Below are 16,394 nucleotides of genomic sequence, written 5' to 3' on the forward strand. Positions count from 1 at the left end.
TCCGGCTTGGTCTCAGTCCTGGGAATGCAGGATCGCAGAAATTTTACCATACATGAATACTTCAATCACTATCATGTATCTATAAAATATGGTAAGAAGAGTATATGAGGCGTCTTGTGGACAGGGGGCGAATGCGCCACCCCCATCAAAAATGAGTTATGCATGTTTTCCGCTAGGTGGAAGCACTGAAAATCTCGTGGTGAAGAGCGTTTTCCGATTCCGACCCATGCAGGTTCAGAATTCTAGGTTCAATCTCCCATGTTCTGCACACATGGAGGGGAGGAGGAGGGCAGGGAGGGTCTGGGATTTCAGAGCGTTAGAGGCAAATGTTGGCACGTGCCCCAGCCAATGGGCGAGCGGCTACCTCTCAGAGTTAAAGGGCCGCCTCTCAGCCAATCAGATGCGCGCTAGCACCCCCGCTAGTCATCCCGCCAAGCACGTAAGTGAAGCCTGGCTTTGTTTACACTCCGATGATGTCCTCGACTACTAACCATCAGGCCCCCCCCCCCTCTTCATCTTGGTGTGCAGTTGGAGTTGTAAATAGTTGGTGAGTATTATAACTTCATTGTGTCAGTCATTAACAATATAATGGTTATCATACACACAATAAAACAACCTGTTGCCGATAAGATGAAAATTTTTAATTAATAATTATAGGAAAAATATTAATTATAGGAATTTTTGGCTAAAATTTTCACAGTATCTTAGTTTCATTTACATCTAATACAGGAATGAATTTCAAGTTGATTGAACAATAATTACTATATGCTGAAAAAACACCATCGCATTTTATTTTATTTTATTTTATTTTTTCCTGCAGTATAAATTCGCCTCTTCCAGAGGATTCTAATGATATATAATAACATGCTATTCTGTAATATTCTATGTCTGCCACCTATACCTGAACTTTAAACGCTCATAACTCAAAAGTAAGAAAATGGCGCATTCACCCCTTGTCCACGAGACGCCTCATATAACTTACCTGGGTTTGTATACTGAGATGAATATTGGACATCAGATATACTGACCAACTCCTCTCTCTGATGAGTATATTAATGGAAATAACTGTTACTGTAACAGTCCATGAGCTGTACTGAAGGACCAGACCTTCTCCAGACCAGACCAGTGGCCAGAATTATCTCTTCCCAATGCCGACAAACTATGAATGGGAAAAAGTTGTCTGTACTGAAAGTAAGGTATGTAAAAACATAAGGAAACAGAGCATGATAGTACAGTAATTGCACAACAGCCTTGTACATCTCACCTTAACGTCTATATCTGAAGTTGCCATTAGTTTGGTTTCCTCTTGTGCTCAGAAAGACATATGTACCATGCATATTAAGCTAGTTGAGGATGTGGCCCACCAAGTGCAACAGCTGAGAATACATATCCCTCACCTTTTCATCTATATCTGTTGTAGTCATAAGCCTGGCTTCCTGCTGTGCCCAGAGTGAAGTATGTACCAGACATGTTAAGCTGGACAAGGATGTGGCCACTCCAAGTGCCACAGCCGAGAACACCAATGAGGTGAGACCATGGTCTCCATCTTGTGTCAGGGTTGATTGGCATTCCTCTGTAACTGACACTAACAATGACCGTGCCTGGAAATCAACAAACTCTGTATGACAGGGTTAACTGGTATTCCTCTGTACCTGACACTAAAAATGATTGTGCCTAGAAAACAAATGATCTGTAAAACTACAGGGACTTTTCTATGAGCAGGTGATTTCTTGTGAGAATTCTTATCACTTAATATGCAAGCAGACAGCACTATAAGACATAACAAATGCACAAGGTTTAAGATTCTATGTAATAACATCAGTCGTGAAGTGTCACCATGGCATCCATGTTAACAGTAAGGTGTGTACCTACCTGGCTGCAGTACACAGGATGTGTGCAAGGCTTATGTCACCCTGTTTCCATATCAGCATTATTTTATTCAATACATTTTTGAACACATTGATGGTTTTTGTCCAAACTACCTTTCCTTTCAAAACTTGTCTCCTTATATTAATAAGAATAAATTAGTATTAATATTAATGCATCACTGTTAACATAAGAGAAAAGTTACATAGAAAATATTCAGGATGAAATCAGAGATGCAATATCCATATGCACGTCAGTTGTTAGTGTACTTATTGGCTGTAGAGAGGGATTTTATGTAATAAGACTTTTACTTTTATCACAAGAATCACTGTTTTTCTTGTTTTCTTAGCATTTTCATTGCAAGGTGGAGCATCTGCTGGGTGTTTAGACATCATTAACCCTTTCATTAATGTCAGAAAATACCATCAAAAGAGAAAGAAACAAAAATTTTACATATGCTGCTGCCCATAAAAGCAACAAAGCTGTTATCTATGACTCTTAGTACACTATATGTCTATTACAAAGCATATGCACCTGCCACTAAACCTACCATTAATAAGGATGTACTGTACTCATGTTGTGTAACGATGTTAGGGGGTAATGGTAATACTGCAATATCACAGCTTTCAGGTTCCTATAACTCCCTCTTTGAAGAATAATGTCATCTGGTGTTGGCTGGAATAGAATATTAGAGCTGTCCTTACCATGACAACAAAAACAATTAACCTAACAGTACAGTGTAAGGCAGGTTCCTATACTGTACAAGGTTGCTGGAAGCAGCTCTCTACACTGGTTGTTCTGTTGCTCTCATTATGACAGCAGTAACAACAAAATTTACCTGCCAGCATAGGTATGATACTATACTATACTATACCTGTGTCAGCTGATGAGGCAGAATACTAAGAGCTGTTCTGACCAAGTTAGCACTAACAATGCATCCAACAAGTACAGAGTAGTTTAAACCCTCCGTGGGTGAGCGTCCGTAATTTGTTGGGACCCACTGGCCAACCATGGGGCCGATTTTTGAAGTTTCGAAAAACTAATTTTTTTTATTGTCATATTGAAAAGGAACATCAGACACCCCTGACAATGAAATTTTTCAGGTTCCTAGACCCAACCTGCACTGCACAATGAAGAGCAGAAAGTGCGCAAATTTATGCTGATGATATCGGTCACATCTTGGTATTGCTGCGATTTTTTTTTTTTTTTTACAGAAAAACAACGTCAATGGTGGTGAAATGGTGTGAAATGGCTAGATATGTGTACTTTGAAGTACACATATCTAGCCATGCCTAAACACACACAGTAAATAATAAGTGAGGTGGTGGTTAGGGTTTACTGCTCAAATAATGCCACTCACGGATGAGTGAGGTTGGTCACTCTCATCTTAAATGTCAGGACCAACTTGCCTAGCTCCGGGCTCCTACGCTCCTCATGGGGCAACACAGAACTGGATGATGGATGGATGGATGATTAATATATATATATATTCTTTAAATTTATTTAGCACTTTTTGGTGTTTATTGTGTTTATGGTAGTATCGACTTATTTTTGTACTCTGGATGGTGGAGAGGATGGAGGGTGAGAGACTGATGAGGACTGTGTATGTGAGTGAGGTGGAGGGGGGGGGGAAGGAGGGGGAGGCCGAGGATGAGATGGAGGGATGGGGTGGAGAGGTATATGAGGGAGGGGGGTGTGAGTTGGGAGCAGGGCAGTGAAATGGCGGGGGACAGGGCAATGTGGAGGCGATTTGTTTGTGGCCACCCCGTACGGGATTGAGGTGTCTGGCAATAGATAGATAGATAGATAGATGGTGGAGACTGTGGGAGACGTGAGGCAAGAGATTATATTTTTATACCTTAATGAGATAAAGGTCATCCTTTGTGTGTACAGGTTGAGCTTTGAGGATTGAAATGTGAGATGACCTGCAATTTGCACCTCACACGAGATGATTTCGGGGGAAGGGAAGGGAGGCATTTCCACCCAACAAAACATCACACGAACATGGCAAATGTTAGTGTACTGTTAGTGCATGCCAAGAAATATGTAAAATGATCCAAACCAGTACAACAAACCTGAGAGAGAGAGAAAAAAAATAATCTATTATTTTCAAGTCTCTTTGTTTAAGCCTGTATTTATTTATAATCGTAAACAGGGTGGTTGTGTGTGTTTCGCAAGGGGGAAGAACGATGATATTTTCTGTCTGGGTCACGATACTGGGTGTAACTGTCTGTGTTTAGGCATGGCCACGAGCAAAAAAATTGTACATCCACTCGTCATGGCAGCAGGCACTGAACTGACAGAGGTGTGAGGGAGTGTAGTGAGGGTCAGTCTCAAGATGTCCCTGACATTCATTCACTTCCCAAAAGTTTTTGCAGTTTTCTACAAGTCGCACTGCATCGAATGATCCAAACCAGTACAACAAACTTAAGTAAACAGGTAAAGATACCAAAACAAAAAATTTATTTTTCTCTTTTCATGTCTTCTTTGTTTATGCCTGTATTTAATTATAAGAGCAAACAGGGTGGTTGTGTGTGTTATGCAATGGAGGAGAAAGATGATATTTTCTGTCTGGGTCGAGATAATGGGTGTAGCTGTGCGTGTTTAGGCAAGGCCACAAGCAAAAAAAATGAAAATCCACTCATCATGGCAGCAGGTGCTGAACTGACTGACAGGGTGTGTGGGAGTGTAGTGCAGGTCAGTCTCAAGATGTCACAGACGTTCGTTCACTTCCCCCAAATTTTTGCTGTTTTCTACAAGTCGCACTGCATCGACACTGGTGGCCAAGCTACAGTAAAACATCATTCGATGCTGGCAGCCACAGGGGGGTTAATATAACGTACCTGAGGAAGCTGGCAATGCTACAGGATGAGAAAGAGAATATTCAAGCTGTTTTCACCATGAAAAGACTAAAACATGATTAACCTGTTAACTTAAGTGCAGTACTATAATGCACCTGAGGAAACTGATGAGGCTGCAGGATGAGGTAACTCTCTCCACTGGTATCCAGGCCAGCACGTCCTGCACGACCAACCATCTGTTTGTAACGTGCACGGCTCAAAAACTCTCGACCAGTAAGTGGAGCTCGAATTATCACCTGAAAGTAGAATTCTTTCATAATTTCTAACTGTGAAGATACCTACTTCAGCATGCACACCCAATCTACTCGTATACTCACATTCTTTCTCACATTCAGCCTACCCTTTCATTTGGTTTCATTAAGCCCACATATATATATTTATATATATATATACACTATTGCATCTTTAAGCATATGCACAACCCCTATCTCTTTTATATCAAAATTAGTGACTCTAACATTCCAAGTCAATATAGTTAGGCATCACTATGCATTTGTTTGCCATGTGATAAACTGCTAGAACAATAAACTAAAAGTTATACTCAGTTTTATTATAAAGATGGTGAAATGATCGCCAACTCACAAGAGCAATGACTCCCAGGCAGCTGTTTGAGCCAAGATGGCCACCCTGTGTTCACATTTGCTGTGATCATCTTCCTTTCCCCCCATTTTGTGCATTAAAGGTCATTGAAACACCACTGACACTGCCAAATAACAGTTTATGCGCGTAGCAAATATATTGTCAATTCGCATATATTGCGGGTTTGTTAGTCACTGTTTTCTAATTCGCAGTACTTTTCCAGCCAAATCGTGATCGCTATGTACATCGCAGTAACCAATCTGATCAATCTGATAGCCACGGCTGCTGTCCCAAGTAACTCATTTCCAAGGAGTTCTCTAGGTAACGGTGAAGTTTACGCTAGTCGCTGCCAGAAGCAAATCACAGCACTTCCTATCCATGCCTAGCAGCAAGCAGGCACATTATTCCACCCTACTGTCCTGGCAACTACCACACTCGCCTCATGCTGAGAGGCTGTAGTGTGCCCTCAAAACCCCTCCCTCTCCCCGTCCACTTAAGCACTGTCGTCAGCCAGAGTCAGGCAAGAACTTTACAATATTGTTCATTCCCATTAAATATATGCATTACATACTGATCTGAAAAGGTGGTAGTGTTTGCTGGTGACTAGTCAGGCGTAAGTATGGTGGTAGGGGACAACTATGCCGAGAGGTTAGACTCATAAGTAATTTTCTTTTCCCCATAAGTTATGTTATTTATAATTCATGGAATTTCTAAGTCACAGTAGGTATTACAACTAAAATAACTGTGAATTACCCGAGATGACTGAAGTGCAGAGTGCAATATTAAGCGATAATATTTAGGGGAGAAATATTTAAACCTGTGACTTGGAAATCATGTCTGGCCAGGGTGCTACTGACAATGGAAACTGTAGTGTTACAGAAGGGCACTGAGGGCAAGCCTATATGAGTATGAGCCACCACTGACCAAGACTGATGCAAGCAAACATGTTAGAGCCTCTATAAACAACAAACGAAAAAAAAAAAAAGTTACATGGTCATAGGCCCCCTCCCTATCCCCACTGAACTGATGTTATATCAATCTTGCTCTACAACAAATCACAATGTGATGAGTTTTCAATGTATAACAAGGTGTGACTTTATTTGCCAAGTCACCTGTTATGTCCATGGTCATTAACTGTTGGTCTGTCTTTTCAAGTACCAATAACTTGCTTTTGTTCACATCCACTTTTAATTTTCTTCCTGTACAAGCTGTTTCAAACTCATTCACTACCTTTAGCAAATCATTCTCACTTATATCATTATACCTGTATCATTAGTGTACAGACATATTAGTAGCTTCCATACATTGCCACTTCACTTTAGTTTCTCTCATATACCTGCTACCCTCATTTATAACTCCTTGTCTATCTATAAACAGTATACTGGACTGAACAAAGCAGACAACCAAATACAGCCTTGTGTTACACCTACAATAATGACAAAAGATCACTAAACTTGTTTTTCACTTTCACATAGGTAGAACAACCATCATTAAAGGATTCTGTTGCCCTCAACTGACCCTCCCCTACACCAGATATGCTTAACACACTCTGATTTTGGGGGGATGGCCGTGGACTGGGTATGACTTCTGGGATTTTTCTGCGCAAAATATTCTTTACCCTGCATTTACTGGGGCAAGGTCGTCAAGGTTCAGCTTTCAGTGCAAAACGTGTTTAGCATAAATTAGGCCCACATAAACTGAAGGTCCACGGTGTATGATGCATCAAGATAATGGGGCTGGCATTGCAATAGGTCAGTAAATACGTATTAGTGTTTATGGTCACAGTGTGCCATGCAGCAACTGGCCTCACCTTCTGCCAACAACCTCAATATACTGCAATGCTTTCTGCACTCCAGATTCACTTATGAAGGCCCTTAGCAGATATCAGTGATAAAAATAACTTCAACTGAGATAATAGTTCAGAAAAGACCGAGGTGATGGGAGCATTAGTTTAAGGTAAATTCAGTGAAAATAACATGAAATGCTGCATGAATTATGAAAACTGTGGGATTCACATGGACAGAAATTGACAGTTAAGAATGTTAGTTCATTAGTTTTGAGAATGATAAAAGAAAGGGGTTATCAGGTTCACATTATTGTGGTACAGTAGTTTGGCAGACACACTACCCATGATCACTAACATCTAACAGTACATTCTTTGATAAATTGTAAGTACTGTATTTACATTACCAGTGTTGTTTTTATGCCTTCCTGTGGGGGATGAGTAGTTGTTGTGAATGCTAGGAGGGGAGCCAGAACACAACCCTACTACTGTATTTCTTTAAAATCTTACGGGGAAAATTGTCTTGATATACAACAATTCGATAGGGGATGACCGATATCTTTCACAGGTATGCATTCCCATCATATATAGGGGGTATGCTACCTATCTATAGCCAAATGCCACAATCCCCATATGGAGTGGCTGTCTGTCTTTGAGCTGGTTGTTTTATGGCATGGGGTACTGTGAATAAGTAAATAAATGATAATAACAATGAATTCTGAAAATGCTTGAATGCATATGTCTGAAGATCTGAGATGGGAGGCAATGTAATAGTAAACTAGTTAACCAATAATAAAGGCTAACCCTGCGTGCAGGGAGGTTGACACCAGCAGCCAAGGTGGAAGTGCAGCAGATGCAACATAGTGTTCCGGCAAGGTACCCCTCCTCCAGCATATGACGTTCACCCTCCGTCATACCTGTATATTATTATTGTTATTATTACAGCAATCTCTCTCTTTCTCTCTCCTTCCAGGTTACTCTACACTCGGTGACAAGCCAGTTGGTTCCCTGTAATCCAGGAAACCATTTACTACACTGGGTGGTAACCCAGAGTCAGTAAAGGTTTTCATCTGATGGGTGGGTGGGGTTTATTGCTCACATACTGCCACTCAAGAGCAAGTGAGGCTGGTCACCCTTTCTTTAAAAGTTGAGACTGAGTGGCCTAGCCCCAGGTCCCTCCATTCCTGTTTATAAGGGTAAAAGTGGAATTGGCTGATGGATGCATGGATTACCTTCACCAACACAGTGCTCCAGTCAGGTGCCCCTCCTCTAGCAATACCATCTTCACACTGTCACACTTGCATAACATTAATTTTACACTGGTTTTACATTGTCATTAACCATACAGTTGTATCACATTAACAGTGCTTTTATATTAAACTGCCATTAACCTCACACCTTATCATGTTTTCATTAACCATACACTTGTCATCATCATCATCATCTAATCCTGTGTTGCCCCATGAGAAGCATAGAAGCCCGGGGCTAGGGAAGTTGGTCATGACATTTAAGATAAGTGACCAGCCTCATTCATCCCTGAGTGGCATTAAGTGAGCAATAAACAACCACACCTTGGATATAAACCAGCACAGACTCAATCCGACTGGAGCACCTTCATTACCCACTAAACCACCAGGAGCCATAACTTGGTTATACGGTTACCATCCAGTGTAGTAAATGGTTTCCTGGTGTACAGGAAACCATTGGCTTGTCACTCAGTGTAGAGACACCTGTGGACAGAAAGAAGAGGAAAGATTGAAGGAAATAAAGAAGAGGAAGGCAGGAAAGAAGGAAGGAAGAGAGAAAAGGGTTAGCACTGCAGAGCAGCACTACATCGAGTGAGTGCTATGTACTGGTGCTGGGACTGCAGCAACTGATTGCAAACTACCATTTGGAGTGGCAACCACTTGATTGTGTGCAGGTTTGTTACCTGGGGGACATCTTAAATGAGAGTGGAGGAGCAGAAGATAGTTCCATTGCTAAAATGAGAAGTACATGGAACAATTTATGAAACTGTTGCCTCTCCTGATTATGAAGAGGCTCTTCTCTGGCCAAGGGCACTCTGTACAAAAATGTATCAGAAGTGTGATGCTACATGGCAGTGAAACATGACCTGTGAGGAAACAAGCAACAAAGAAAATTGTATTACACAGAAATGAGAATGTTCAAATGGAAAAATAGCACACAAACAAAACTTCAGCACAGAACTATGAAAGAGACTATACTAGAAAACAGGTGCAACATTCCATATTTCACCAAAATTATACATTAACCTTACACCTGCACCATACCACTATCACCATCAACCACACACCTGCACCACAGCACACCATCATCAATCATCCACCTGCACCACACCACCACCATCATCAACCACACCCCTGCACCACACCATTATCACCATCAACCACACACAACTCCTACACCACATCACCAGTATCATCAACCATACACACCTGCACCACATAACACCAATCACCATCAACCATATACCTGCATAACAACACATCATCATGCACACACCTGCACATCACCACCACCATTAATCACACACACCAGCACCACACGGCATCACACCACCACCAACCATATACAGTACCTACATAATACATCATCATCAACACATCTGAACCACACCACCACCAACTATATACCTGCATAATACATCAAAAATCATCATCAACACACCTGAACCACACCACCACCAACTATATACCTGCATAATACATCGTCATCATCAACACACGTGAACCACATCATCACCAACTATATACCTGCATAATACATCATCATCATCATCAACACACCTGAACCACATCACCACCAACTATATACCTGCATAAAACATCATAATCATCATCAACACACCTGAACCACATCACCACCAACTATATACCTGCACAATACATCATCATCATCAACACACTTGCACCACACCACTGCCAACCATATACCAGCATAATACACCTCCATTATCAACACACCTACACCACACCACCACCACCATTAACCATATACACTGCACCACATCACATCACTCCATCATCACTCAAATACCTGTACCACATCACACCATCATTAACCAAATACTGTAACTGTACTAACCACACCACACTACACCACCAACAACACACATGCACCACACCATCATTAACCACACACCTGCACCACACCACCACCACAAACAAACCTGCAACTGATCATTATCATTCTTATACTTATAACCTTTCCACATCACTATGAATCTAGAATCTGTCTTTCATACAATTGTCACACCTACATTTGCTCACATAATTTTGCTTTTCTTGCTACATTCTGAAATACTTTGTACAACTTGCAAATTTCAGCCTGATGGCAGCTCTCCATGTTTCACGGTCTCATATAAACATACATGAATTCTTTCAGTATGTCAAAGGATTCATGTAACTATAATATTGAACTGCCTATATCAACCAAAAAATGCTTTACTTCTGGCCCAACTTTGGGTAACCATCAGCAGCTCAAGAGGTATCACATTAGGGTGATTTGTACCTGTGTACAGTACTTGAAGCATAGGCTTGAATCCAACCAAGACCTATTATTTCACTACAGGAAAGAGAAAAGAATGGGTGTACAGACCAAAAGGTAAAAAAAGCACCCAGACAAACCTGAATGATGGTACGCAACGCCAAAGGGTATGGTTTTACGCAGGATAGGACACACAGCACCACTCCCTTCTTCAATCAGGGCACGGTACAGCGATACTTTCTCTTTGTGCCGGAACTGGAGGCAAGAGTTGCATAAGACACACTGTAAGATGTTATTTATGATAAGAAAAAGTTATAAAATCTTGGTGATTCAACTGAGTTGATAGTTTGTGTGAGACATTTATGGAGAATAAACATGAACATTGTATAAAAACAACTGCAAATGACATGTAGTAAACAATGATTTTTACAATAGTGCTCCTTTAGGAATAGTTTGGAAGTACGGTACAAGCAAACAAATCATGCTCCACATACTTGCTCTACTGTTACGACATTTGCCATATCAGACCAGATGTGGGCGGGACTGGTGAAGAGGTGGTACGATAGGCAAGGATAACAGTGGATTGTGAGGTAGGCTAGAAGAAATAAGCCTTGTGAAGATGGGCGTTGCAGGTAGGCGTGTATGGTAGAAGTCAAAGGTGAAGAAGGAAAAGTGAATAAGGTGGGTAGTAAATGAGTTGAATAATTAAAAAGGTGGGGCAGGGAAGGAAAATTATACCAGTAAAGATGGGAGGTGTATAAAGGGCAGTGCTAGATGTGGGAAGGTGTAAGTCACAGATTTCAATACATTTTCAATGTGGTGGATAGAAAAAGAGTGGGATGAAGTGGAATGGGCAAAATGGTTTAGGATGATGGTGAGGCAGAGCAGGAATATTACAGCCTATGAAGATGACGACAGGTACTACCATATGCTGGCATGTATGAGCATGGTGATGTTTTAATTTTAAAAACATCCAGGCATAACAACATCCAGAACAATGAAAATAAGAAGTGCAAATGTCTCTGAAATACCTGGTGTTTCACAACACAGACATGTACTGGTACGTATGTACGAACAGGCAGTTTGCACATGCCTGAAACTGGCAGGTAGCTTTACTATACATGTTCATGTCATGTTTTATGGGTCCTGAAGAGCAACTGAACGATTGGGACAGAAAAAAAAAAAAAAAAAAAAGTCAATGAAGAAGTGACCCACCCCCACCCAATGCTTCAAAAGTAAGTACAAGAGTGGAACAAAGGCAGCAAGTAGTAATCATAAGAGCAGCTTAAGGACATAAAATAAATGGGCAGCAGAGCTGCCTGATTACATCAGTGCCATCACATGAAGCTGTACTTCTGTAGCATAAAGTACCAAAACATGGGCAAAAATTATGAACAGTATTAACACTTTTCCCACCCCTAGATATGCATCAACACACACACACACACACACACACACACACACACACACACACACAAAGCCTACCTGTGTCATGGCTGGAGGCAGAACTCTGCATAAAATCTCAGCAACAGCTTCACAGCTGCGTTTGGTGGGGCAGAACACCAGCACGGAGTGTTGTGGCACCACTTCACCCACCAGCCCTCCCACTTGGTCTCTGTCGAACTTCAACTGCTCCTCACTGTACTACGAGAAGTGGTGGTGGGTCACATCACAATCTATGCTATCGCTCAAATAAATGGTTCATAATGACTGGAAGTTACTAAATGAGACCGTGAGTGGTGAGTCACATTGTACTCTATGCTACCAAACACAAGGTTCACAGAGCAATGTCTGGAAAAATCTGGGTGGTAAGTTCCAATACACTTTACCACAAGGTTTACTGAGATAAAATTCACAAAGACTGTAAGATTCTAACCCTTTTACTATGATGGAGCCCTCTTTAGTGCAATAACAATGTAGCAGTGAAACAATGGAATATACAGGGCATCACTATACTGAGGGGTTAAATGACTAGTTTCTAATCTCTCCACAACCAGGGATATCTCAAGGTGAATAAAAATCAGCTGACACAGAATGAGCAGGGGCACGCGGCAGGGAAGGATATCATAGTGAACGGGTTCACCATCAAAATCTACTTACAGTCTAACTATGAGAACAACATTCTAATAAAGGCTGCAGGTATTAGCAAGACAGATGGTATCATCATCAACCCATCTTTATTTCTTATTAATAAATGGGTTAGGTAGAATCTAGGAATAGAGGAACAAAGAATGATTCAACCTAACATGATGATCATAAACACATAAATATGCTTCATAATGCCTCTCCACTACACTAAATCATCTCTGCATACACCTTATCAACCCCAGCTGCTTTCCCATTTTTTAGCTGCTTCACAGCATTCTTTACCTGTGTGAGTGACATATTTCCTGGCACTGCATTCCTTCTCTGCACATCCCTGAAACCAATCATGTTTACAGCCGTTCTGTTCTCTCTATTCCCATTTATCAGGCCTTCAAAATATTCTTTCCATCTGGTCCTTGCTTCATCCTCATCAGTTAATAATCTACCACTTACATCCTTCACACTTTCACATTTCTTTCCACTGTCACTTCTACATTTCTGCACCTCTTTCCAGGATAAATTCCTATTATCAGAGTAATTTGCATTCATTTTTCTTCCTAGATCATCATTTACCTCCTTCTGTTTCCTCTTCACTAGTCTCTTTACTCAGTTTATTCAGCTATTATTTCAACTGAACCCCTGTCCTATAACAACCCTAGCCACTCCTTCCTCTTTTCCTCCACTGCTCTCTCAACCTTTTCATCCCACCATCCCATACCTTTCTTCTTCGTTGTTACTCTTGTCACACCACACATTGCTTTAGCATTCCTAACTATGCAATCACTACATGCATTCTACAGGCTGTCCAGATTCATTTCATTTCAATTCACTGATTCTAACTCCTCCCTACTTTGGTCCTGTATTCATCTGCCATTTCTTTGATCCTCAGCTTCTCGACTGTCAGAGTTTCTCCCTGACTGCTCCTCTCTCTCTTGGTCCACCTCACTCCTCTCCGCTTGACCTTGCATACCACAATCAAATTATCTGAAAGACCTCCACATCATCCTCTCACAGCCCTCACATCAGCAACCATTCCCAGCATCGACCTCTCTACAAGCACGTAATCAATTAGGTTCCTTTCAACACGATCCTTGTTCCCTCTAAACCATGTACAGTAACCCCTCCAATATCCGGATCAATAGAGCCATAGGCAGGTCCGGATAGTGGTCCTGTCCGGATATTGGGCCCCAGCTTATGGACTAGTACTTACGGACCCTAACTCTGAAAAACACCTATACAACTCCCTCTGGACATGCATAGCACCTATTTAAGACCCAAATCACACCAATAAGGGACATAAAAGACTGAAATAAATGCAAAAGAACCATAAAATGAGGTTTTAGAGGTGAGTTTATACAATATTAAACATTCTGGATACTTACAAGTCCCTTGGTCTTGGACTGGTTTGAACCGCCAGTTTGCAGTCCACAGTTAATCCTCTGCACTCTAAATTCTAATTTCTTAACACTGCACAACACTGTAAATTCCTGTGTGTTCTAGTGGCAAGGTATTGCAGTTTATTCACTGTTTATTCACAAAAAACAAGCACCTGTGGCTTGCACTGTTATGAGTATCTGCTCTCCATCGGAGTTAAGCTGTGACTGTTGATGTTGGTGGGGTAACAGAGTTGCCAGATCGCAACAGCCACATTACCAATCTCCTCAACTTTCATTGTCAAATATAACTTTTCATTACCAAATTCGTAAAGCTAGCATATATTCTTCACTAATTATATATACAAGTGGAAATACATGTAATCACTCTCCTTATAACTAACACCATGTTGATTATTTTCACTATGTAGGGTAGCAGATTAATCAGAGAGAGCAAACAATCCACCATCTCCATCCTGTGTATCCTCATACATGTGAAAAATCCATTTGGTAATGCATTATTCTAATGCATTACCAAACGAATTTTTCATTACCAAATTGGCCCACACTTGGTAATGAAAAATACCAAATGGCAACCTGACAGGGGAGGGGGGAGGGGGAGGAAGGAAGGGGTGAAGGGACCATGGTGTAACAGCTGTTTGGCGCCAGGCGGGAATTTCAAATTATGGGAGGGAAAAAAAGTCAGATTTTTTTCGAATTTTTTGCAGTTTTTGGCCCATTTTGGGAATACTGGATCCCAGGAGGATTATGTCCGGTTAGTGGGGATGTTCGGATATTGGGCGTTCGGATATTAGAGGGATTACTGTATATCTATGTGCATCTTTGTGTTTGAAATACGGGTTACAAATGCAAAACGCCCTTTCGTGACAAATATCCTCAGTCGCTTCTCATTATCATTTTCTCCTGGTACTCCATTACAACGCATTATGTCATCCCCAGGACCAGTGCCTACTCTTCCATTCATATTGCCCATTAAGATCACTTTATAGCTCCTGGGCATTTCTCCCACTGCGTCATCCAGCTCATCTCAAAACCTGTCTTTTTCTCTCTCACTCCTGTCATCAAACGATGCATACTGTACACTACAATCGCAGCCACTTTCACCTCCTCAAACTTGAACCTCGAGCTGACACATTTGTAATCTCTCATTACATAAATAAATAATAATAATAATAATAATGATGACTTACAGGGAAACAGGTGATGCGATGCTTCTTAAGAACGTCATCTTCTGTAGCCGCACAAGGATTGATCTCATACAAGTCTTCTCCCACCTGAAAATAACTACATTACACTCATCATCTACTAACCCTCACACTGCCACATTGTCATCCATACATAACAGCAACAACGCCAATTACCTGAACATTCACTTATCTTTAATCCATAAACTGTGACACACATCTAGAGGTGTTCTCGAGAGAGCTCTGACATACAACTTGCAAGTCAGGCTGAAAACAATATTTTTATAACAGTTTTGATAACTGTTCCTGCTAAACTACAGAGGATATTAACCTGGAAATTGTATACCCATGTCCTCTCCTATCTCATACCATTTAAACTGATCTCTAATGAAATAAAATACTGCATCAATATTATTTCTTCTCTGAAAATTTCACAACTTCAGTAGAAGTTGTGACATAAACAGTAGAATATGGTGATTAAACTATGGCAAATATCAACCTATTAAACTGATACACTTATACAATGTCACATATTCTATGAGCAACTTGAAAAAAAAAAAAAACAAAATCAATATGGGAAACTTTTTTTTCCCCCTCACACCAGAAGCATGGCAGATTTTCCAAGTCACAGTTTGAGGATCAATTCATTACTATGAAATAATACTCTTTGAACTAGGTAATACTTTATAAAAGACAAAACTACTGTATCTTATATTATGGATCCAGCAATGAACATATTGTCTAAAGGTTGGTTCCTCATGTTTTGAAACAGTTAATATGTATATATTACTTATGAGGAGTGGACGGTTTTTACTTATGATGGTACATTTGTTTTTTTATATGTCTGATTTTTTTATGTTTTGTTACTTTATATAAGCAATAACATCCCACAGTTTGAGTAAATTTGGTCAATTAGTTTTTACAGAAAAAATAAATAAATGCATAATATGTACTGTATATATATATATATATATATATATATATATATATATAAAAGAGACATGAGAAATGGGAAACCAGGGGATGTGTGTTCATCTGACCTCTATGATATTTGGTAGTTTTTCTAATAAAACCCTCATTAATAAATTGCCCTAAAAGTTTGTTAATATTCTTCACCACTGCTGAAAAAAAATAT

At 40.5% G+C, this 16,394-nt stretch overlaps 1 protein-coding gene across 1 annotated transcript in view; it reads right to left on the minus strand.

The window, feature by feature from the left end:
* Positions 1-16,394, minus strand: part of mus301 (mutagen-sensitive 301) — an 84,309-nt gene that overhangs the window by 34,168 nt on the left and 33,747 nt on the right. The window contains exons 12-16 of the mRNA XM_080278278.1: positions 12,082-12,240; positions 10,737-10,851; positions 7,894-8,006; positions 4,823-4,963; positions 1,398-1,601 (exon numbers count right to left, since the gene is read on the minus strand). Of these exons, the coding sequence (XP_080134404.1) occupies positions 1,398-1,601; positions 4,823-4,963; positions 7,894-8,006; positions 10,737-10,851; positions 12,082-12,240 (732 nt within the window). The remainder of the gene's footprint in view (positions 1-1,397; positions 1,602-4,822; positions 4,964-7,893; positions 8,007-10,736; positions 10,852-12,081; positions 12,241-16,394) is intronic.

The sequence above is a fragment of the Coenobita brevimanus genome, chromosome 72 (assembly GCF_032717465.1).
Source record: "Coenobita brevimanus isolate Jiangsu-jjx chromosome 72, ASM3271746v2, whole genome shotgun sequence".
In the NCBI taxonomy this organism is placed as follows: Eukaryota; Metazoa; Arthropoda; class Malacostraca; order Decapoda; family Coenobitidae; genus Coenobita; species Coenobita brevimanus.